General features: G+C 42.0%; 3 protein-coding genes across 7 annotated transcripts; 1 reads left to right on the top strand and 2 right to left on the bottom strand.

Annotated features, from left to right (window-relative positions):
- Positions 1-329: 329 nt before the first annotated feature.
- Positions 330-10,923, bottom strand: paics (phosphoribosylaminoimidazole carboxylase, phosphoribosylaminoimidazole succinocarboxamide synthetase). Of its 4 annotated transcripts, XM_044128333.1 has the most exons (15): positions 10,482-10,923; positions 9,297-9,794; positions 9,162-9,221; positions 7,463-8,053; positions 6,432-6,509; positions 6,035-6,183; positions 4,192-4,231; positions 3,908-4,105; positions 2,262-2,440; positions 2,009-2,188; positions 1,817-1,930; positions 1,627-1,710; positions 957-1,137; positions 706-864; positions 330-605 (listed from the first exon to the last, which is right to left on the bottom strand). In XM_044128333.1, the coding sequence occupies exons 1-15, from the start codon at positions 10,840-10,842 to the stop codon at positions 439-441; spliced, it is 3,039 nt and encodes a 1,012-aa protein (XP_043984268.1). In that variant the 5' UTR covers positions 10,843-10,923; the 3' UTR covers positions 330-438. The 4 variants fall into 4 exon arrangements, with proteins under 4 accessions (XP_043984268.1, XP_043984272.1, XP_043984271.1 ...); XM_044128337.1 differs by lacking the exons at positions 6,035-6,183; positions 6,432-6,509; positions 7,463-8,053; ... (1 more) ...; positions 9,297-9,794; positions 10,482-10,923 and adding an exon at positions 4,842-4,957; XM_044128336.1 differs by lacking the exons at positions 6,035-6,183; positions 6,432-6,509; positions 7,463-8,053; ... (1 more) ...; positions 9,297-9,794; positions 10,482-10,923 and adding an exon at positions 4,700-4,824.
- On the top strand, positions 4,851-17,114 carry ppat (phosphoribosyl pyrophosphate amidotransferase). The gene is made up of 11 exons (XM_044128340.1): positions 4,851-4,984; positions 11,322-11,388; positions 11,580-11,786; positions 12,754-12,866; positions 12,938-13,083; positions 13,367-13,439; positions 13,524-13,675; positions 14,167-14,294; positions 14,374-14,595; positions 16,257-16,377; positions 16,462-17,114. Exons 1-11 carry the CDS (start codon positions 4,857-4,859, stop codon positions 16,617-16,619), a joined length of 1,515 nt encoding a protein of 504 aa, XP_043984275.1. The 5' UTR covers positions 4,851-4,856; the 3' UTR covers positions 16,620-17,114.
- On the bottom strand, positions 17,091-21,344 carry si:dkeyp-117h8.4 (uncharacterized protein LOC572032 homolog). Of its 2 annotated transcripts, none has more exons than XM_044128339.1 (9): positions 21,100-21,344; positions 20,923-20,986; positions 20,638-20,693; positions 20,511-20,544; positions 20,403-20,425; positions 20,256-20,319; positions 18,514-19,935; positions 17,465-17,507; positions 17,091-17,392 (listed from the first exon to the last, which is right to left on the bottom strand). In XM_044128339.1, exons 1-9 carry the CDS (start codon positions 21,175-21,177, stop codon positions 17,380-17,382), a joined length of 1,797 nt encoding a protein of 598 aa, XP_043984274.1. In that variant the 5' UTR covers positions 21,178-21,344; the 3' UTR covers positions 17,091-17,379. The 2 variants fall into 2 exon arrangements, with proteins under 2 accessions (XP_043984274.1, XP_043984273.1); XM_044128338.1 differs by having other exon boundaries at positions 18,514-19,938; positions 21,100-21,343.
- Positions 21,345-22,341: the final 997 nt, after the last annotated feature.

The raw sequence follows: 22,341 nt of genomic DNA, 5'->3' as shown, positions 1-22,341 counted from the left end.
ATTCCCCCAGAAAACCTGCCAAGCCTGGTGGTTTAGGGCAGTCATTCTTCCAGCGGACCGTTGTGTTGTTGAGTTAAAAAATGTTTAAAGTTGACGGGAAATTTGAAAATATCACTTGACAACAACGTGTTATTGAAAAGATTGGACAATTAACACCTGAACACCAGCTATAAAGTCTTAAGAGATGTAAATATTTTAAAAAAACTTAAAAAAGCAATACCTAGCCTGGTGGCCCGCCAGGCTTATAATACACTGGGAGAAACCCTGAAAACTTTATGATGCTGCATTTTACTTTCTGCTGATGAAGATGATGAATTAAACCAACAAAATAAATGGAGCATTTTATTCATTCTTGTTTTAATGGAATGATTCAGGAAGATCTACAGTTAAAGGACAAAGGCATGATATGGGTTTAGGGCACAAGTCGGTCTAAGCTACTTAGAGGCTACAAGCCTGTAGTTTTTGGTCAGCAAGCTTCAGAGACACCCATGTGTTGAGCATGGAGGCCCTGAGCTTGCACCACACCAGGTGGTTGCTCAAGCCGATGATCTGCGCCGCAAACTGAGCCGCGGCATCGGGAGCGAGGATGGTGGAGCAGCCCAGGCCTGTGGAGGACACGGAAGACAAGAAAGCTTAGCGGCTGTGACGGATCAACCCGCCTCCCATTAACGGAACAGCAAACAGGACGCCGAGCGCTCAGCTCACCACTCGGCAAACGGAGGGATGACCAAACGTCTTGCGCTCCCCAGTCTGGAGTGAGAGGGGGGCAGTTGATGACGGGATAAGCGGTGTTTCCGGACATCACCGGCCCCAGGCCGTTACTCCTGCCAGCTACAGCCACGAATATGGTAGGAACTCCGTCACCTAGGGGTGAAAAAAAAAAAAAAGACATAAGAGATGAGGGATGAGGACAAAAACACCACTCAGTTAGCCCTCTCATCTTAAGAAATGCCTACCTTCATATTCTGCTTTAATACGGAGGGTCTCATCTGGGCCTTTGTGAGCAGAGGTGACCCTCAAGATGCAGGGGAGTCCATAGGAGGTGCAGGCCTTCTTGATTTTTTCACAGTGAGCAATGTCAGAGGTGGAGCCCATCAGAACAACCACCCGGCCGCTGCCGTGGGGCTCCAGGAGGAGCTACCGATAACACAGGGATCAATACCCACAATGAGCACACTGCAGGAGTTAATGTTGAAGGAGAACACCAACTAGTGCTGCAGAGTACTGTAAAAACTGTTCAAGGCTGGATATGAGAACACCAATCTGTATGCTCATCATTCTGGTCGTATGTATTTTTTTATTCATATTTCCCCAATAACCCCTTGAATTTCAGAATGGCAGAAATTTTTTGAAATGGTCACCTTTTGACTCTTAAAACCAATTATTGCCATAAACTGCTCCCCATTTTCATGACTTGGATGTCGGTGGCTAGCTGTGCCCACCACTGACAGTAACCATTGTCAGTTTTAGTGAAAATATACATGCTCCACTATAACCATTTTGAAAAATGTCCACCGGAAAAAAAAAAAACTAAACAGAGTTAATTTCTATTACTCAAAATATATTCAACTATCTACTGCACTAAACCAAAGCATTCCTCAAGTACTGATATCAGGTCACTCCTACCTGGACCCTTTCAGAAACCCACTCAAAGTTCCTCTTCACCATCTGCATTGCTTCTGGTGTAACTTCTTTCAGGTCTCGATACACCTAGGGGAAAAACAAAAAAAAAAAAAAACACACAAAACATTTTAGCCTTTACAGTTCACTGAAAGTGTGTCATCATCATACAATAAGGTTGCTTACAAATTCTGACCTGCTTATCTTTCTGCTGGCTCCGATCCCCAGCCGGCCAGAGTCTCCACGAGTCGTTGTCGATGACGTCAGCGAGAACAATCTCCCGTGTTTTAACATTCACGCCGAACTCAATCTGCAAAGATTTAAATAGGAAAATAAAATGAGTTCTGTTGTTGGGCAGAGTAAATGACCAGCAGGAGCGACTACCTGCCTTCATGTCCACCAGCGTGCAGTTCTGAGTAGCCCAAGCCTTCTCTAGAATCTCAAAGATGGCCACTGTGCTGCGTTTCATGATGTCCACCTCACACTGACCAATGGTGAGCCCAGCCAGGCTGAACTTAGCCGCCAGCAGCTGCTCCTCGGACCACTGAGGATCGTTGTTGGCGTCGTCCTAAAGAGAACAACAGTCATTCAGCTCCCACCCGTTTACAGACATTTCAATCCTCGTGAGCCTTTGCGCTTACTTTGAAGAACATCTCCATCTTCAGTGGGGTGAAGCGGTAACCCTCTTTGACTCCCGGGTTTCTCTTCAAAAAGGACCCAGTCGCCACTCTGCGACACACCCACTCAATGGGAATCATCTCACAGTGGGCAGCGGTGAACGCCGTTTCCGAATGTTGCTGCACAAAGGCAGTCTTAATGCCTGCAAAACAAGACAGACGTTGAGACTGGAGCTTGATTCCAGCCTTGGACTTTAGGAATGTATTCCAGGTTTCTGAAGGAGTACCAGACATTTTTTTAATGTCCAAATTCAACACTTTTTCAAACTCAGTAACAGCAGTCCATGCTTGAGCATATTTTCCAAACTTAGCACAAGTGTGAGAATACTAAACAGAAATTAATGTTTATGTTGGTATTGTCTTAAATACACAAAACTTGGATAAATCAGTAGCTACACGAGCGAACAAATGCATGAAGTGATGGAGGGGCGTGTCAAATGAACGGCTGTACAAATGGTTCGCTCCACATGGCCATTCTGATATTTAGGTGGATGGAAGGATGGGCAAAAACAAAGGGATGAGTGGCTTGGTTATGCAGATCTAATTTGCCACTCATCCCTTATAAAATCCACAAATAAACTCCCAGCCTTTCCAGAGTAGTTAACAAAAGATGATAAAGTAAAATGGCTCAATCATCATTACAAGAACTGAATGGCTGATTGTTTAAACAAGAACTTCAAAAAGCCATCAGCAGCGTAAACACAGGCTCCATCCCTCTATGTAATTCTGCTTAATTAGAACGTGACTGGCCCAGTTCTGGTGAATTATGAGAAGACGGTCACAAGACGGACCCGATGGCCGCTTGTTTTACACACACCAGACTGAAGAGGCACATGGCAGAAAATTTGCCAGTTACTTCTGCATAAAGACAGAGGAACCGAGTGACTTGGAGGCAAATTCATTCATAGGTGTACCTTGTCTTTACAGATGACAAACAAATGATATTGCCTCAGGTGTAAGGTGTCCTTAGTGGTCACCTTACTGATCTCTGGCCTTTTCAATCAGGATCACACCAGCATTCATGTCAATCATTAGTACTCAGCTGCTAATAAGACTAAGGTTATTGCAATAAGCAATAAACTGTTTGAAAAACGTAAACAAATTAATAAATAACTTCCATTTACATGACTTATTGTTTCTTTAGTTTGGTGCATTGGTCTCAACCAACCCTTTTTTGAATAAGACAGTTTTGTCTACAAAAACTTCATAATTCATTGTATTTTTTTAGGTATATAAAATGTCTTCCAGTTCTATTGCTAAATGCTCATTATAATTTTATTGATTTTTGAGAATCTGCCTTTGCATTCTTATGCCATCACCATTATGTTACTTGAAAATGGTCTCTAAACAACAATATTATTGTGCATTGCAATAAATTACGTGACAATTTATCGTCAAGCTAAGTTTGTTATCGTGACGGGTCCTAAATAAGTTAGTTTTTCTTAATACTGTCAGAGAGTAGGTGGGAGGAATAATGGGCATAGCCCTAAAATATCTTGAGGAATTTGTGTGAAACTTGCTGGAGGGCAAATGTGACACATCTGCACCAGCTCACGCTGCAACCTGCACCACCGGCAACTTTGGTTTCACAAACGTCACCAAGTCCTCACCAGATTCCTGGAGAAGTTTGAACACGCAGCAAGTCGTCTTATTGGCGATGGCAGCCTTGCCCTCCATCTGATCCTTCCTCGCTGCATTCCCTGCGGTGATCTGGTCTTTGGACTGCACCAGAACTAGTCCCGGCTGGTCCACCAGCTCGAAAATCTGCTTTGTCTTCCCCTCACTCAGCTTCTGGCCGATGTTCAACTCTGAAATCACGCACAACGGCGAAAAGACAAATCAAGCAGGTTGCGTTTAATTACTAAAGTATGAGAGTGATTTTTTCGTGCAGTACCTGTGTTGGAAGCCATCGCGTTGGTCGGTCCCAAACTGTCCTAGAGTACAAGCCAAAGAAAGTTGTCAGGAGCAGCAGCAGGGAGGCGTGGAGGCATGCAGCAGGAGAGGGGACGAAACCGAGCCTCGGCTTACGTTCACTGACAGCCAATCACAGCCTTCCACAGACTCCCTCAGCCAATCACAGCAGCGTTTTGCAATCACATGGGTTCAGGATGCTCCAACACATAAATTTAAGGAGAAAAACTTTGGAGTGCCACCATTTTTAAGTTCGATAAGAGAATTGATCTGTCGAAAACTAGATCAACACGAGACAGCAGGTCTTGTGACCAAGCAGGGTAGTACAAACAGTTGTGTTTGTGACCAAATTCCGGTTTATTCATTCATGATAAGAGTTAGGAAGTCTTGTTTCTTCGGTGAAAACCGTCTTAACCATTTTTCCCCCTTTACCCTTGATTGAATTAGTGTCTCGGGCTCGTGATGGCGAGTTAAAAACGGCGTCATCTGACCTGTTTTTGTTCGCCACGTTGTGTCAGTCACACAAAGCACGTGTTCACTCAACAGTGTACGTGCACGCGCACGCAGCTTCGTTCCGCGGCAATTAGGCACGAGACCGTTCGTTCGGGTTAACGGGGTAACCGTTGGACTCACAGCGCCGGGGCCAGCATGGAGTTTGAGGAGTCCGGTATTGGGGAGGAGTGCGGGGTTTTCGGCTGCGTGGCTGCCGGAGAGTGGCCCACGCAGCTGGAGGTGGCTCAGGTTCTCACTCTGGGACTGGTGGCGTTACAGCACAGGTAAGCGTCGGGAAGGTAACGACGAATAACTTTTAATGTTTTTTGGCTAATGGCTCTCTCTTGACTGGCTTCTCTCCAGTGTCAAGTTCAGGAGAAAATGATAATGATGATGATGATGATAATAATAATAATAATAATAATACAGGCACGGTTGCCTGAACTCTTTAGTCATGAGCTTAAACGAACTCAAACCTGTAAACATTTTCTACATTTAAAATTTTCTATTACTTGCGTTAGAGTTTCTGTGTGACGTTTTGAGTCCACTCAATATTTCTAAGTAGAAACTCTGCAAAATCTATGCTGTAAAACCTTTAAAGTTACTACTCAGACTTCTTTCTTTAAAAGCCATTAAAGCCACTTTATATTTAGGTGTTCACGTACAGTACAACATGCCAAATCTTATTTAGCCGGGAATTGCTATTTAAGCAATGTAGAGTCTACCCTCCCAAAAACAAACTTCCAGGTACATTTGCCTCTGGTGACATCACATAAGGCAACTGATCAGTGTTGAGCACATCTTTTGCATGTTTGTTTGTTTGTTTTTTATGTTGATCTTCACATTTATCAATTTGAAATTTATTCTACAAAAGAGTTTCCTAATTTTATGTATCGAGGTCAACATGTGTGATGTAATTCATACAAAGAAAGAAAACTGCAGGATTGGCAGGGTTTCATAAATTAATTGATGAAATTAAAATTTTTTTAAAATGTCATTAGTTCATTTCTAACAAGTTTCTATGTACATCTTGGCCATGTTGTTTGATTTAATCTCAAAAAGAAGAGAAAATAAAAATTAGCTCATGATTAATACATAAAATGTTAAAGAAATCGTAACGACTTTTTTAAATTATTATTTATTATACCTAAGAGACATATAATCCTTTCATGTGACAGAAACAGAAAGCCAAGGTGTGCTATGTATTGGATTAAAAAACTCTGTTTCATAGTAAATTTGACTTGATGCCGTTAAATAATCAGCCTGTAAGGCTTGAGAAGTTTTTTTTTTGTTTGTTTTTTTTACTGTAGGCGACACTGGTTTCTAACGATTACCTGTGTTTTCGGGGGTGGATTAGAGTGGGCCATGGAGCACACAGATTTGATCTTTATTATGGGAACATGCTCCTGCTCCTCCTTGCACTGTGCCTCCACCTGAGCATGGCCTGCATTCAGTAGTTTCGATGGTTTCTGGTATGTGGAGTCTGAAAGTAAAAACATCGGCATGCTCTGATGTCATTACTGTCCTTCAAGCATAGTTTGCGTCACAGTCGACCTAATCTGGCATTGTGCATTTGTGTCTTTTATTTGTTTGTTTTTTTTCTTTGTTGCTACAATTATATCCTCATCTCGTTATCAGCCTCTGTAGCAAATCACGGGACAGAGCCCGCGCTCATTTCGAGACATCATGGGACATGCTCAGTGATGAGAGAAAGGAGGGATTTTTAAAAACCTTGATCCACAGCTTTTCTCTTCGTTCCTCTGTTTGCTGGAAAGTTGACGTCTTTTCCCACCAGAGTCTCAGAGGGGCCTGCAAACACCATGCAGCAAAAAACAGTGAGGAAGTAAACTCAACGGCTTAATCTTTTTTTTTAAACCTAGTTGTTGTTTTTTTCATGCTTTTCAGGATATTGATACTGTGAATGTTTAAATAAGTTGGTGCACAATTTTAAGTCTTTAATATGGAGGATATGTTTGGACAACTACCTCATGCTAACGATAGCTTTATTCTCAAAATTAGCATTTTAGCTAACCTTACAATAATGAAGGTAGGAAGTCGTTAATATTAGTATTTTTGCACATTTTAGCTTTTACACAATTGTTACTCAATTGAATATGTTACTGTAGGTTAATATGACATTAACATTTTAGCTCATATTGATATAAAAGCTAAACTATAGGTAGTGAATGGAGTAAGTCAGTGTTAGTCAGCATGCTAATGATACCTCAAATGCTATCGACTACATTTCAGCTAACCTTAGCATTGTAGCTTACTTCAGCATGCACACTGCTGTTTGCATCGTAACATCACCGGTGGTCAACATGCTAGTTTAGGGAATACTTTAGTTAACCTTAGCATTTTTAGCTAATTCTGGACATTTACATGACATTTAACAACGACAAACTGTTTATTGTTTTAAACTTCTTAAGACTTGAGTGATTAAACCCACTGAACCTAATTCTTCTTTACAATCTCAGATTCGGTTCACTTTGACAGACCCCGTTTAAATTTCTTCAGAAATTGTTTGGACTTATACTTTGTAGATAAAAGTCCACACCCTACGATCCTGTCTTAAGGGTCGGTATGTAGAAAACATTAGTTTATTAAAGCAATGCAGTACTGACATTTTATTCTAAAACAGATAAAGATATTGAGGGTAAATCGCAGTCTCGTGTTTATGGTTGATTTAAGTCCCCCTTTCCTGGTTAGCTGAAGAACTAAAGGTCTCTTAATAGTATTTAGACAAATTATGACCAGCTCACTCTTTGGGTTGTGATGTTGATCCGACTGATGCTCTTTGATTTCTCGCAGCCTCAGATCATCAGTGTCTATGACCAGGCCAGAATCACTATGGCAAGCTTTCCCCTCCACTGCTGCTCCTCTGCTTGACTTTGCTAAGCAAACGTCAACCCGATGGTTTTCCTCACAAATCTGCAAGACTGGGAGTGGGCCCAAATGCGAGGCGTCAGCAGGCCCCCTGCCGCGTAGCGAGCCGTTTGGGGCGTGCGTCATGATGGCGTCCACTTCATCATAAAACCTCATGAGACGCTTCCGCTCGGCTTCGTCAGTCGTGCTCCTCTGAAGGGACCGGTAGAGGTACTTGAGGTTTTTGTACTTGGTGTGGCACTGCTTCCAGTCGCGCTCAATGCCTTGCTGCATGAGCCGGTTGGAGATCTGGACGAAGATGTCCCTCTTTCTGGTCGAGCTCTCCAGCTGCTTGCACACGCGCTCGTCGGACCACACCTGGATGAGAGCTTGCACCTCCTGGTCGCTCCAGTTCCGGCCAGTGTCCGACACCGTGACCACGTGGAACTGGTCTGAGCTCGGGGAGTCTGCTTGTGTCAAATGGGCCTCTGTGGTGCAGAAGCATAGAGGTTGTAAAAATCTTTTTGATCCAGAGTTTTTGCTCATTTCGCTATGTTATAATTTCATAATTTTTGAGGATTCTTGGTCGGTTTTACCCAACTTCATTGTATAAATCAAAAATTTATGGCAGATACAAAGGGATGCTGTGAATATGGAACTGGATAATACGAGGCTGGATGTTAGCACTGCAGCTAAAAATGATTTTAGTAATTGATTAATAATTTTTTTTTTTTTTAATTACCACCTAAGCTTATTTTATATAATATTTTAAAAAATGAAAATAAGCACCCAAATTCCTTTTTTTTTTTCTTTTTTTTTTTAAATAAATAATAGAACAGCCATTTTATTGCCTAAATGCAATCACAGAATTCCTTTAGTGAACGTTTGGTCATTTGTAGAAAAGGAGGCATCTGAACCAAAAAAATACTTCAACATCAACACAACAGGGCTGATCTGCTGATTAAAGCAAAATGTGCTTAAAAGGAGATTTTTTAAATTTTATTTTTTACTCAATCTGAAGTTGTATATGTTATGTTTTACCTCCTTCCTCTTTAAAACATATTTAGAAACGAAAGCATTTCATCTTAAATACAAATTGTATATATTTTACAGTTTTGGCTTAACATCAGCTTTGACTCCGTTCTTAGAGTCTGAATACGCCAGTTAATGATAATCAATTTACTAAATTATATGACAATTACTTCAAGAATCGAGTCATCACAATTCATCTAATTTCCTTTTTCAGTCTTGGATGGATGATGGAATGTTGTTGGATGGATAAATCTTCACTGGATGGATGGATCCATTGCATGGATTAATTAACAGACGATGGAAATGGATGAACATTGATTGATAAATGTTCAATGGACAAATAGACAATTGATAGAGGCATAGGTGAATACATTATGGAGAAAAATGGATGGATGAATACACAAATGAGCAAACGGTTGGATTTAGCACAAAAGTGGAGGTTGGTTGGCTGTTGGGTAAATGGATGGATAAATCTTTTAGGTAATGTGAAGCTGAATGAAGGTCAGAAATACAAACATTTTCCATATGTTACGCAGTGGATTAGATTGAAACATTATATCATACCTGTGCCTCTCCATTGTGCTTCTATGTCTCCATCAATATCATAATCATCACTGTTGTCGTCTGAAAATATAATAATAGAAAAATAAATTTTCCTGAATTCAAATGTATGGTGTGTCATCCATCAGAATCGCCCACCATCTTCAATCTCAATGATGATCTCGTTGTCTGACGTCGTGATGGATCTCGTGTTGCACGGCGCCGTCTGTAGCTGGCCCACCGTCGCGTCTACGTTGTATAGTCTTTTCTGCATCTCCTCTGTCCCATTCTCCAGTCCCTGGTTGAGCAAGATGGCTTCCACCTCTTCAAAAAACTTCATATACCTTCCAGGGCCCCCGGCTCCGCTGCCCGCGGCGGCGTGGGCGCTCTTCGCCGTCTTGTAGTCGTACTTCAAGTTCTTGTATTTGGTCCGACACTGCTTCCAGTTGCGCACCACCCCGAACTTCCTCTGCATCTGGCGGGCCATCTCCTGGAAGATGCACTTGTTGCGCAGCGTGCTCTTCAGGCGCTCGCGGACGCTGCGGTCGGCCCAGACGCACAGCAGCGCCCGCACCTCGTCGTCCGTCCAGTGGCGGCCTCCTTCTTCGGTCGCGTTTGGCGTGAGAGGAAGACTGGGATGCATTCTAGCCTTTATTCCTACAGACACAGACATTTTTATCTAGGGATGAACCGATCCACTTTTTTGCATTGCCTATATCTGAGGTTGGGTTTTGGCTGATGCCTACCACTGCAGAAAATTTGTGCTGAACTGACTTCAAATTTTTCTTTTTTGTAAACATAAACATATATGTACTGAGTTACAAATGTATTTGATAACTCTGCACCAGTACAGAACATTTAAATACAGTAATAGCCTCCCAAGCTTGGTCAAACAAGTAAAACCAGCACAACTTTGAATTTGTTCAATCAGTTCAATTCGGAGTACAATAGCCTAATGTAAAATAAATAAAAACAATAGGTTGACTACCTTGGTCAAATATGTAAAAATAAACTGCAACAAACTCTCTTTAAAGTGCAACTAAGAATAAAAAAAAAAACATGAGCAAAAAGCATAGAATTAGACTGAATAGATCTGCCCGTATATATCGAGCACATTGTCACTGACGCCCAATCTAGAATTTTCTAAATCACTGCATCTCTACTTTTACATTTGTTAAAACTTTTTTTATTATTATTATTATTGGGGAAATAGTTCAGCTTTTAGAACAAGCAGGCAAAAAACAAAAAGAAGAACCAAAACAAAACTTGTATAACATGCTTGCTCTTTAAGCAAAGCTGAATGTTTTTAAGCAGTGCTACGGTTTGTGGTAACCCCAGATTTACCTTCATTCATTGGCACTGATACTGAGGAAATGTAGATGGCCTCCACCGGCCTTCCATCCAGTCCCGGGGCAAAGCCGGCTGACGTGCCCGCGGCCGCGTCACCCCTCCTGCTCTGAAGTCCCAGACTCCTGCTCTTAGCCTGACACTCCCTCCAGCCGCGCGCGACGCTGAGCCGCCTCAGCCGCTCTGAAATCAACTCGAACGTGCCCCTGCTCTCTGCGCCAGGCTTAGCTCCAACCTCATCCCACACTGACACGAGAGCCAGCACCTCTGCTTCCCCCCATGGCCTCTCCGGCGAGCCTTGCTCCTCCACCACTACCTCCCCGTCTGCCCCTCTTTGTCTCTCTGTTCCTCTCTCCATGTTTCGAGCTGACCTGGAAACGTTTTCGTTTCCTCGGCCCCCCCTTTCTATCTTTTTTTTTTTTTTTTTTTTTTTCTCTGCTGCCCGGTTCCCTAGGCAACCAGGCGGTTAAGCCTGAGAGCAACGCCTACATGCTGAAAAGCAGCCTCACCACTGGCTTAAGCTGTGTGCAGAGGGGGCGGGACCAAGTGTAATCTGAGAAGCAGCTTGGTAAAATGGACTGAAACTGCAGCAAGACGACTCTCCATGAATGGCAGCTCCACAAATGAGAAGCTCCTTTGTTCTGTTTTTGTGTGTGTGTGTGTGTGTGTGTGTGTCCCCTCCTCCAGCTCTGGTTCCTCTTTTCTCCTTTATTGCTTGAATCAAACCGGTTTGAACTGCCTCAAGGCGCATTATCAGAGCTGAGTTTGTTGGAGCATGGAATCTTTTATCAGGACTCCATCTTGGCAAAATTGACGATTTTGTTTTTGTTTCCTCAGAGGTCAGGAAAGTGCTGGGATTGTCACAAGCGATGGAGCCAGTCCGCCTACATACATGAGCCACAAGGTGAATGAGTTGTTCAATTCAAACACGCATCAAACGTGGCCTCAGATCACCCACCTCACATTCGGTTTATACGTAAACACTTCTCCTTGAATCGCTTTAATGGCCGCTCCGGCCTCTCCTTATTTGTTTCGAGGCCCTTTCTCGCTCGAATCATCTGATTTCAAACAATGATCCCTCTCGGCATTTCTCAGGGCATGGGATTAGTGAGCACTGCTTTTGCACCAGAGGCTCTGCTCCACCTGCGCTACGGGAACCTTGGCATCTGCCACACGCGCTACTCAACGACCGGGTTCTCGGAGCTGCAGAACTGCCAGCCCTTCGTGGTCGACACGCTGCACGGCAGGATCGCCGTGGCACACAATGGAGAGCTGGTCAACTCTCGTGCCTTAAGGAAAAAGGTGGGGATGGGCAATATATGTTATTTGTGATTAGTATTTATGCTTCATGCATAAATAACGTTTTCTCTCTCATTTTTTCAGTTATTTACTGATTTTAGTCCAGATCGATAGTTGCTTGTAGCCACTGCATTCACAGACACCCCGGTCTGATAGGAAGTTTTTAGTTTGACAGCAAGCAAATTCCTCTTGTGGATCAATAAAGTTTATTCTATTCTATAAAGAATAGAATAGAATACGGCAGGATCGCCGTGGCACACAATGGAGAGCTGGTCATCTCCAGTAAACGCTGATTATGTTTTATTCATAATCAGTGGGCAGTATTATGTAAAATGAACGTTTTTGAGTTTTATGTCATGTTATATTATACGCCATCAAAACCAGACCTAAAGTGTTGCTTTGATTTCTTCATGCATGTGTGAAAAATCCAACCATTCAGCTGTGCAAAACACCTGGGTGAACCTAGCACTGTCTTCACAGACGAAGCTCCTGGGCTTTCTTTTGTTGTTGTTGTTTTTTTGGACTTTCTGTGTCAGAGCAGCTCTGCCCCCACGGCTCCTCCACTCAGCTCCTTCAGACTAGTCAGCAGCAATTAGCAGACACCTGGTGGAACTGCACATCTACTGAGCTCATTATGCGAGCTACTTCTGAGTGAAGCACTGGCAAAAACATTGTTCAAGGGTTAACAGAGGAGCCATGTTGTGATGACATCTTGGAGGCGGAGTTTCAGAAAGAGCAGGAGTTTCTTAAGGAGACAGGAGCCCAATTTCAAGGCATTATATTACAAAGTAAAATTTCTTTTAAGTCATGTTTTATATATGTAGCATTTTTAGAACAACTGAAGGTAACATACTTGATTGTGATTCTGTGTCCCTGAAAAACATACAATACTGCCTCTTTACCGCCTATCAGAACAGCAGCTTTGAGCACATTTTGCGTCTAATGCTCCTAGCCTTAACTTGTGGTGCAGGTAATGCGCCATGGAGTCGGTCTCTCCACCAGCTCAGACAGCGAGCTCATCACCCAGCTGCTGGCGCAGACTCCGCCCATGGAGGAGCTGGACACCCCTGACTGGGTTGCCAGGTCTGGACGCTGCGGAAATGCACCTCCTCGCATTATTTCCTTACCTGATTTTTAGTTTTCTTCTACTGCAGAATTAAAAACCTCATGACAGAAACACCCACCTCTTACTCGCTGCTGATCATGTTCAAAGATGTGATCTACGCGGTGCGTGACCCGTACGGGAACCGGCCCCTGTCCATAGGAAGGCTCGTTCCCATCTCTAGGCTCCACAGTTCAGGTATTTGCTGTTTGATTTTCACTTGTTTAGGATATTACTCTAATTGTGTTGTGAAACTAGGAGAAGTGAAGGTTTAGTCCAGGCTGGTGGGAAGCCAGATGAAGATCTCTAATAAAGACATTGGATCCGCATTTCACTCATGGTGTCAACGATTTTTTCCTCTGAACTCATTTTCTTCCAAACAGGGAGCCTCACAAGAGGTTCAGCTCCCTGGGATATGATTTCGTCAGAGGTCAGATCGCTACTAGTGGATGATTAACTTGACTCTTTGCTCCCTGGTTAGGTGCAGGAGAAGAGGACACTGAGGGATGGGTTGTGTCATCAGAGTCCTGCAGCTTCCAGTCCATCGGAGCAAAGTAATCTTTGTTGCTTTTAATGTTTCTCCACATGTCCATAACTCTAGTCTGTATTAGTTTCTAACATTGCCACGTCTATCTCAGGTATTACAGGGAGGTCTTACCAGGAGAAATAGTTCAGATATCCAGGTTTGGAGTGAAATCTCTAAGCGTTATTCCTCGCCCTGAAGGAGACCCGCCCGCCTTCTGCATCTTTGAATACGTTTATTTTGCCAGACCAGACTCCATTTTTGAAGGTATGGATATTTCTGTATTAAGCATTAAGCCGCGTAAATTTGAAGTGCAAAAAAATAAATTTGCTTAATGAAAACATAAATTTTGGGGGGAAAAAGCAAAATATGGTTTTTATTTTAAAAAAGTCTCTCCGCTAAGATAAGGTGGTTTTTCCAATGTATCGAATTTTGTGTATTTTGCAAAATGACAATGGAAAAAAAAATTTTTCGCATCACACGAGTCGTGATCAAACCAGATGTTACTAGTGGCGGGAAAGACGAAGAAGACGGCAGGAAGTGGTAGGAATATGATGACACGGTATGTTTTTTTTTTTTTTTTAATGACCTATTGCGTGAACAAAGTTATTCACGTGATTTTAATTGCGTTTTCAATGGAAACGTCACAATTGCAAAATTGAGTTTTGCGAACATTAGCGGAATATCGAAAACCTTTTGCGCACATTTGTACTGGAAACGCAGCCGCTGTGTAGTGACCGGATATTACCGCGCCGCAGGGCAGATGGTGTATACCGTGAGGCAGCGCTGCGGCCGCCAGTTAGCCATCGAAGCTCCGACAGACGTAGACCTGGTCAGCACGGTGCCGGAGTCCGCCACCCCTGCTGCTCTGGGCTACGCTCAGCAGGTCAGTCCTCGACTCAGCTGCTCAAAGATGGAAAAACGTCAACACTCACAATAAAATCTCCCTGTCGTTCTTCTCCCAGTCTGGCCTCCCGTACACGGAAGTTCTGTGCAAGAACCGCTACGTGGGAAGAACCTTTATTCAGCCAAATACCCGCCTGAGGCAGCTGGGAGTGGCCAAGAAGTTTGGGGTGCTGACCGACAACTTCGCAGGGAAACGAGTGGTGCTTATTGACGACTCCATCGTCAGGGGTAACACCATCTCCCCAATCATCAAGCTGCTGCGGGAAGCTGGGGCGAAAGAGGTTGGTTTCCTGTAGTTGGAGAAACTTCTAGGATGTGATCCAGATTAGTTTATAGTGTTTGTTTAGTTTTTATTCTATTTATTTTGGTCTGACATTTGCAGCTAATGCTAGCTCTGTGAAGATGTATGCAGTGAAGTGTTACCAGCTTGTCTCTTTTATTGTAGTTTCTATTTGTCTTAATGAAGCTCTTTTTAAGACCTTTTTAAAGTTGTTATAAATAAATCTAAGGAAATTATAATAAAATGACATAAAGAAGTTAAAGTCTGGATAATTTTTATCCACATTTTTGTTTTTTAGCTCAGTATGATTTTAGTGAGGGCTGCACAGTGGCGCAGTTGGTAGAGCTGTTGCTTTGCAGCAAGAAGGTCCTGGGTTCGATTCCCAGCCCGGGGTCTTTCTGCATGGAGTTTGCATGTTCTCCCTGTGCATGGTGGGTTCTCTCCGGGTTCTCTGTCTTCCTCCCACAGTCCAAAAACATGACTGTCAGGTTAACTGGTCTCTCTAAATTCTGTGTGTGAGTGTGTGTGAGTGTGTGTGTGAATGGTTGTGTGTCTCTGTGTTGCCCTGTGACAGACTGGCGACCTGTCCAGGGTGAACCCGCCTCTCACCTGGAACGTAGCTGGAGATAGACACCAGCAACCCTCCTCACCCCATTAGGGAAAATGGATGGATGGATAATTTTAGCGCTTTTACACTTGTGCTGTAAATAAACACATTTTCGCCTGACAAAGGAAGCTGATATCTTGATAATCATCAAGAATAGTTTTCTTTAATTCCCTATAGAAACTACAATAAGCTAATAATTGACGACATTTTAAATGTCTAAATCTGAATTCGCTGAATTTAAGTGTGAAGACCTTCTGTTTCTCTTCTGCCATCGCTGGCTATGCTAACCAGCCTAACATTCACAACAAGATCTGCTGATGGGAAAGGCTGTAGCAGTGCCACAGGATGTTGTGATTGACAGCTCTAAGACCCGCCTTCAGGCTCTGATTGGCTGTTTCTAGAAGGAGGGGCTCGATTTATTTATTTTTTTTCTTCTTCACAATATGTTGTTTCTCATAACATATTGTGAAGACATAGTTAAACAAATATGACCCAGTTTTAACAAATATGTAAACCTTTTTTTTTTTTTATGTTACACGCTGCAGCTTTTGCAAGCGTTTATCTGCTTGAAAGAAATTTGAAAAGTCTCGTGTTACAATGCTGGGTGGATTGTGTGTTCTTTCTGCAACACGTTTGATAAGACTAACCATCCTAACTTTTTTTAATCCCAACATATAGAATAATTAAAAAGCTAGAAATTACATGCTGGGGCTATCATGAGCAAATGCAGCCCAGACAGAAGAAATTTGTTCCATTTCACTAAAATCACACATAAATTGATTTCTAAAAAAAAAAAAAATAAATTGAGATCAATTTTTTTTTTTTTACCCTTTCTGTGCAGTCAGTCTCTGAGACATGACATCTCATCCTATAGACGACAATGCACAAAGAATGTCATGTTTTATAACTAGAATTTAACAGATAATTTAAGTTTGAAGTAAAAAAAAAATAAAAAATCACTAATAAAAATAGTACTCACTACTCTCATGTTGACTTCAGTGTTTGATTGATATAAACGAAACCGTGATAGTGATTGAAGACCCTTGGCTGTGCAGGTTCACATCAGGGTGGCGTCTCCACCCATCAAGTTCCCCTGCTACATGGGCATCAACATCCCAACCAAAGAAGAGCTCATCGCCAACAAGCCAGAGTTTAAGGACATTGCTGGTTATATTGGTAAGCCTTAATATACATACGGTATATTTGTTTTTGTTTTTTTAAATATATGAACGTGTTTAAATGCTCATCTGTGCTGCGCAGGCGCCGACAGCGTCGAGTATCTGACCGTGGAGGGACTCGTCTCTGCTGTCCAGGAGGGAATATCCTCCTTCCAGAAGGAGAATGTCGGCTCCTACAAGGAAGTAGGCCACTGCACGGCCTGTCTGACTGGGAAATATCCAGTAGAACTCGAGTGGTAACTGGGACAGCAGCAGCAGCAGCAGCATAGTGGAGGGACTCTGTCCTGCCATCTGAAGTAAAGAAACTGTTCCACAACTACGGCGCAGGCATTTCTGCAGCCTCTGCTCACAACTTTAAACCGTTTAAAAACCTTCCTAAAATGATGGTGTAAGTAAATTTTTGCCAAGTGATTTTTTTTTTTTTTTTTGCCTAAATCATCTTTTGGTTTAAAAAAAAACAACAAAAAAACAAAACTCACCACTCTTTTAGGAAGGTGACAAAATGCTGCTTTTGGTTGAGCTTTACAACACTACTTTTCTTTTCCTAAATCAATGGATGTGTGATTAATTTTCTAAGCACACTAATAACTGTATATTTGTTTCCTTTGTACGTTTAAACATCAAATGTGTTTAGAAAAATACCTCTGTATTCCAAGCATTTTCATATCGGAACATTAAATGTGTAAGAAACACAACCGGAGACCAAAACTATTAAACTCTTACTCACAGTCTTTATTCTTTTTGCCAACTTGAAACTTTTTGAAACTTTAATAAAGGCAAACATAAAAACAAGAACAATGAGATGAACAATATATGCTTTATATGTAATAATCAAGTAACAATAAGGATTCAGAATGCTTTAGATCCAGCTACAATCCAAAAAGAACAAGAACAGACTGCTATAAAAGCCAAACCACATCCACTCTAAAGACATTATTTATCTGGATCTGAAAACAGTTCTTCTGCACAGGAACAAATGCAGTTTCTTGTTCATCTCGATTTATCTCCAGTTTCTGTTGAAAAAAGCAAAGCTGGTGATTAAAAGATGAGAGAAAAGCTGAGCATCTGCAAAGGACTTAAATCACCTGGGAGAGAAGCCGCCGCGTGCATCATTGTCAAGTTGACCTCCTGTTGGTGAGAAGCAGAAAAAGTGATTTCAACACAGACGGGTGCATCACAGTTTAGAAAACCAAGTGAATTTATTAGTTACTTCAGATTCATTGTTGACTGACTGGCTTCAAATGTCTGATGTTTTGTTACGGCTCACAGCAACTGAAAACCGTCAGCGGCAGGAAGTGCTCTAAAATCTCATTGAGATGGCTGCACAGATTATGGACTTAATAAAACATTACATTTGATCTGAATGGAGATTTCAAACCACTGAACAGATCAGTTCTTTACCTCTTTAATATATGTGTTAAAATTTATTATTGAGTCTTATGCAAGTTTCAAGTTTTCATCGGCTGTAAGCCACATTCATAAAAAAACTAAACAAAAAATGATCAATGAATTAAGTTTCAGTCATTTAATGAGTTAAAGCTGGAATTTTTTTTATTTTTTTTTAAAAAAGGGGTTTTTTACATATTAGTTATAAATTTCACCATGATGTGACAGTATGATATGAGACAGGTAATCTGTAAAAAATTTAAATAAGTCTCTTCCCACCGCTGCAGAAAAGCACTTCTCTATGTGTCAATCAACTTTGTGTACATGCTGCTCAATGTCCTAATGGCAGAGAAACAACTCATCCTTACAGGAAAACTGTTGTCATCAGTGGCTATGCTAACTAGCTATAGCATTCCTGGCTGACTCTGCTGATGGGGAGAAGCTGCAACGTCAGATAACAAGGAGCAATGGGGTGTGAGCAATGTGTACACGAGGGTGATTAACACCACTAGGACCCTCCTCTCTGCTCCGTTTGGTTGTTTATGACAGAGTGATACATTTCTGCAAATAACACTGGGAAAAACCAGAGGAACAAAATGTTTTAATATTATCTGCCTCATACTGTCACAACATAAAGACAATTTTATGCAAAAAAAAACAAAAACTGTTTTTAATAAAAGTTAAATACCAGCTAAAGCTTTCAGATTTACTGTGCCTGTAAACCTCTTGGATCCCACCTGGGGCTCACCTGGAGAAGAGAAGAGAGGCTGGTGCCGGTCCATCCAGGCGTCCAGGTACGCTGTAGACTCCTGGGATCTGTGTTTACCGGGGCTGTAAGGGACGGCGCTGGGTTTGGGCGACTGGCGGCGTCTCAGCATCTCATCGCTGTGACGCTTGGACCCCGGGGAGAAGGCGTAGTTCTCGTACCTGAGGCGTTTGGACTGCGGGTCGCCGTCACACCTCTGCTCCCTGTCGCGCTTCCTCAGGATTGAGCGGTGGGGAGACAAGGCAAGTGCTGCCAACGACGTGAAGGACGAGGTCCTCCCGGCCTCAGAACGTCTTCCGCACAGACGGCAAGGAAGGGCGTCGAAGGGAGCCGATTTGTTCTGGCACACAAACTTGTGGTAAACCCTCAGGTAGTCCTCCTCGACTTTATTTGCCAGTGGGTAGGCGTGGCGAGGCAGAGAAGAGTCGTAGGAGAGGTTCCGTCTGAATCCGCGGTGGCTTGTCTCTGTCCGGGCCGGCGGAGACAAGACGGGCCGTTGCCGGGGTGACTGAGTGGAGTCTTGGGGATCAACCATCTTCACCAGCACAACAGGCCTCTTGGAAGGAGAGGACATCGAAGTGGAGAGTGATCTAGGCTTCATCGGTTCTCTTGACCAACCCTCGTCGTATTTTCTTCTGGAAAACGCAAGAGGAGACCGACTGAGGGGACTAGCTGTTCTTGCCTTGAAGGGACTGTGCCGGGCCGGGGTTCTGTAGATATCGGGCCTCTCTGGCACAGAGAGAGTTTCTCCTGCTGAGACCTCTGCTGAGGAAACGGAAAGTCTCCTAAGCCTGAAGGACGAATCTGGAGATGATTTGGCATTGATGGGGATCTGATCAGCAAGGTGGGTTTGTTTACGAGGGGAATACTCATACACAGTGAAAGCCTTGTTCAACAACATCTCTCGTGGGTTAGTGGTGTCAGAGCAGTCCATTACCCTGACATGATGTGGGGTGTCCCCGATCAACAATCCTCTCACCCTGCCAGGAGACTGTCGTCTGTTACGCAGGCTCGCCAGTGTCGAGGGTCCAAGACGAGGACGAGATATTGTCTCAGTCCACATCCTCTCTGCAGGTCTGCCAGAGTCCTTTGCGAGAAGCTTCTTACTGGCCGACGGTTTCACGAGGGTGTCATTGGGTCTCGCTGTGAAGTCAAAGGTGGTGTTGAGTCTCCTAGACCGTTGCCTCCACCGGCGGTACCGCCTCAGCACGGACCTGGCAGCCGTGGAGACGGCCTGTCGATGCCAGGCTCTTTCTATCCGACTGACCATCGTTGGGTAGAGCTCGGCCAGGGTGTTGGACCGACTGCTCAGAGACACCTGCAGCTCTTCGTCTTGATCCTCTGGCAGGAACTCGCTTTCTGACGGGTTCCACCATATCTCATCCAATGACTTGAGAGTTCCCTCTGCTGGAGGTTAGTACAGAAACCAAACATTAGAACAAGAGAGGGTCACAGCACTTTAGAAAATATTCACACTTTTTGAACTTCTGCTTAAATTACAACCACAAACTTGAAAGTATTTTTTGTTGGGATTTTATAAGAGAAAGCTGTGCATTATTGTAAAGTAGAAGAAAAATCATTCAACTAGGGCTGAAACTAGTGATTATTTTAGTAATTGATGATTTTTATGAGTAATTTTTCAAAAAAAAAGCTAATTCTCCAGTTATTAACACTTCAACAATGCACTGCATTTCTTAAACTGTGGTGACTTTTTGTCTCCTTACCGCTATCCTCATTAGTATGTTCACTGCCATCCTTCACTTTGTCAGTTTCACATGACAAATTTAACTGTTAAGAAAAACATACTTTTTAAATTAAGCCATAGCAGATATTTTCAGCTTGAGTATCAACTATTTACCCATTATGTTTACCTGAGAATGTGCTGTGACACTTGCTACAAAGAAAAGAAAAAAGTTAATACAAACCACAGAAAATAAAAAATATATTTACTGGTTTCATATTGGAGTACATATACTTACAGTTTAAGGAGCGATCTCTTACATCTAACTGGCTCTAAGGAGGGGATACAAGTAGAATTTAGATTTTATATTTAGCTTTAATTAACACACATCATGCATTTATTTAATGAATGACTAAATAACAAACCTTTGACGATAACTGTTCGAGGTGGTCTCTGGACTGTGCGAAATACTTTGAAAGAGCTGCACAATGGCAAGAAAACAAAACAAAAATAGAGTTAATAAAATTGTATTAGCAATGAATCATTCTTACAGCGATTTGTCAAATTTGTATGTAATCTGTGCAATGTCAAGAGCAATTTAAACGTTTTAGCTGACGTGCAATACCCGTAAGTCACCAGTAGGTGGCTTCAAAATGAACATTTTAAAATGAAAATCAAGACGGTGGAAGGAAAAACATGAGTTCACTTACTTTTTAGTTTAATTTGGTTGATATCGATCTCTTGCACGTCGTCTTTATCCTTGAGTTTTGAATACTGTTTAAAGAAAGGTAAATATCAGCGAATTCATATCACGTCTGCAATGTTTTGAAGTTAACTGATAGAAAAAAAAAAAAGAAAAAAAAAAGCAGCTTGTTCCGCCATAATACCTTTTCAGCGATTTGGTCCAGAGACTTCTTAAACCTGGCGGTGTTTGCTTCTAGCATATTTCGCAAAGATTGTGCCATACTGCTTGTTGAAAACACTTTCTTCTGGAAGCTTAAAGAATAAATGAAAATGTAACAGACAACAGCCGGCAAAGGGAAAAAGGCGCTGTCTATTTGATTTTCTTCTTCTTCCTTCTCCTTCTGGGTTGCGGTAGGCAGTACATTACTGCCACCTACTGGTGTGGAGTGGAACGCCAGAATGGGGAGGGAGTCCTCTTAAGCAAACAAGTCTGCCTTGTAATGCGTATAATCGTTTCCTTTTTTTGTTTTTTGTTTCCCAAATCAAATACATTTAACTTAGATTTTATCGTAGGTATTTTGGATTAGTTGTATTATTTCCTTTTCGGTTCTGACGCCTCTACAGTGACCCCATTCTACAATAGAGGGGAACATTTATCATTACAGAGACTAACAATGGTCTCTACATTCTCACTCCTAGGGGGGAAATAAATCATATTCTTACGGAAGCAATATGTTCAGGCAGTTGTGAATTTTGTTCATGCCTACTTGTACAAGTTAAATTCTTTTCACAACCAAAAATAAAAAATAAAAATGTATGTTCAGACAAGACAGAAATGCACTGTACTCCGTCGTACATTTAAATAAATGGCTTTATTTCAATGCACTGCGACACTTACGTTTAATGAGCTAAAATTATCCTAAATTAATTATAAAACTAATAATAAAAATATGAGTTTTATTTTATCATTAGAAATTGTATGATCTTTTGCTGCTGGGGCTGATAAATGTTAAAATTTCACTCATCTAATTTTACTTTACGTTTTTAAAAGAAATGTGATTGGATAATTTACAAGCACTACATTTAAAGAGAATCGGTATCTACTGCTAACTAACAGTTACGACACATATGTAGATAACTGACGTATATAATGTTTATGTTAAAATCTACATATTTGGTTGCTTTCATTAAAACCTAATTTCAGATGGTTGGTATTAAATTTGAGCTTGATTAAGATATTTTATGGTAGTTGTTTTGGATAGTAAGATACATCCTACTATGTATGTATAGTACATAGTACTATACATACATAGTATGTATAGTTGTCAGAATTAATCTTTTGCTAATTCTGACAACGAAACACAACCCTAAACTGTCTTTTTCCGCTGTAATTAATTGTCAGCCACCGAATAGAAGGTAAAGGTCCAAAATGTTAGAGTGTCCGA

Source organism: Gambusia affinis, linkage group LG10 (genome assembly GCF_019740435.1).
Source record: "Gambusia affinis linkage group LG10, SWU_Gaff_1.0, whole genome shotgun sequence".
Lineage (NCBI taxonomy): Eukaryota > Metazoa > Chordata > Actinopteri > Cyprinodontiformes > Poeciliidae > Gambusia > Gambusia affinis.
This window is presented reverse-complemented; position numbering and strand designations above follow the sequence as displayed.

Coding starts and splice junctions, on each gene's coding strand:
- ppat (XM_044128340.1), top strand. CDS start 4,857: ATGGAGTTTGAGGAGTCCGGTATTGGGGAGGAGTGCGGGGTTTTCGGC. Junction 12,867..12,937: donor ACCCCTGACTGGGTTGCCAG/GTCTGGACGCTG, acceptor CTTCTACTGCAG/AATTAAAAACCTCATGACAG. Junction 14,295..14,373: donor CTCTGGGCTACGCTCAGCAG/GTCAGTCCTCGA, acceptor TTCTTCTCCCAG/TCTGGCCTCCCGTACACGGA.
- paics (XM_044128333.1), bottom strand. CDS start 10,842: ATGGAGAGAGGAACAGAGAGACAAAGAGGGGCAGACGGGGAGGTAGTG. Junction 9,795..10,481: donor ATCAGTGCCAATGAATGAAG/GTAAATCTGGGG, acceptor CTGTGTCTGTAG/GAATAAAGGCTAGAATGCAT. Junction 865..956: donor TATTAAAGCAGAATATGAAG/GTAGGCATTTCT, acceptor TTTCACCCCTAG/GTGACGGAGTTCCTACCATA.
- si:dkeyp-117h8.4 (XM_044128338.1), bottom strand. CDS start 21,177: ATGGCACAATCTTTGCGAAATATGCTAGAAGCAAACACCGCCAGGTTT. Junction 20,694..20,922: donor CAACCAAATTAAACTAAAAA/GTAAGTGAACTC, acceptor GCCATTGTGCAG/CTCTTTCAAAGTATTTCGCA. Junction 20,320..20,402: donor GTGTCACAGCACATTCTCAG/GTAAACATAATG, acceptor TTTTCTTAACAG/TTAAATTTGTCATGTGAAAC.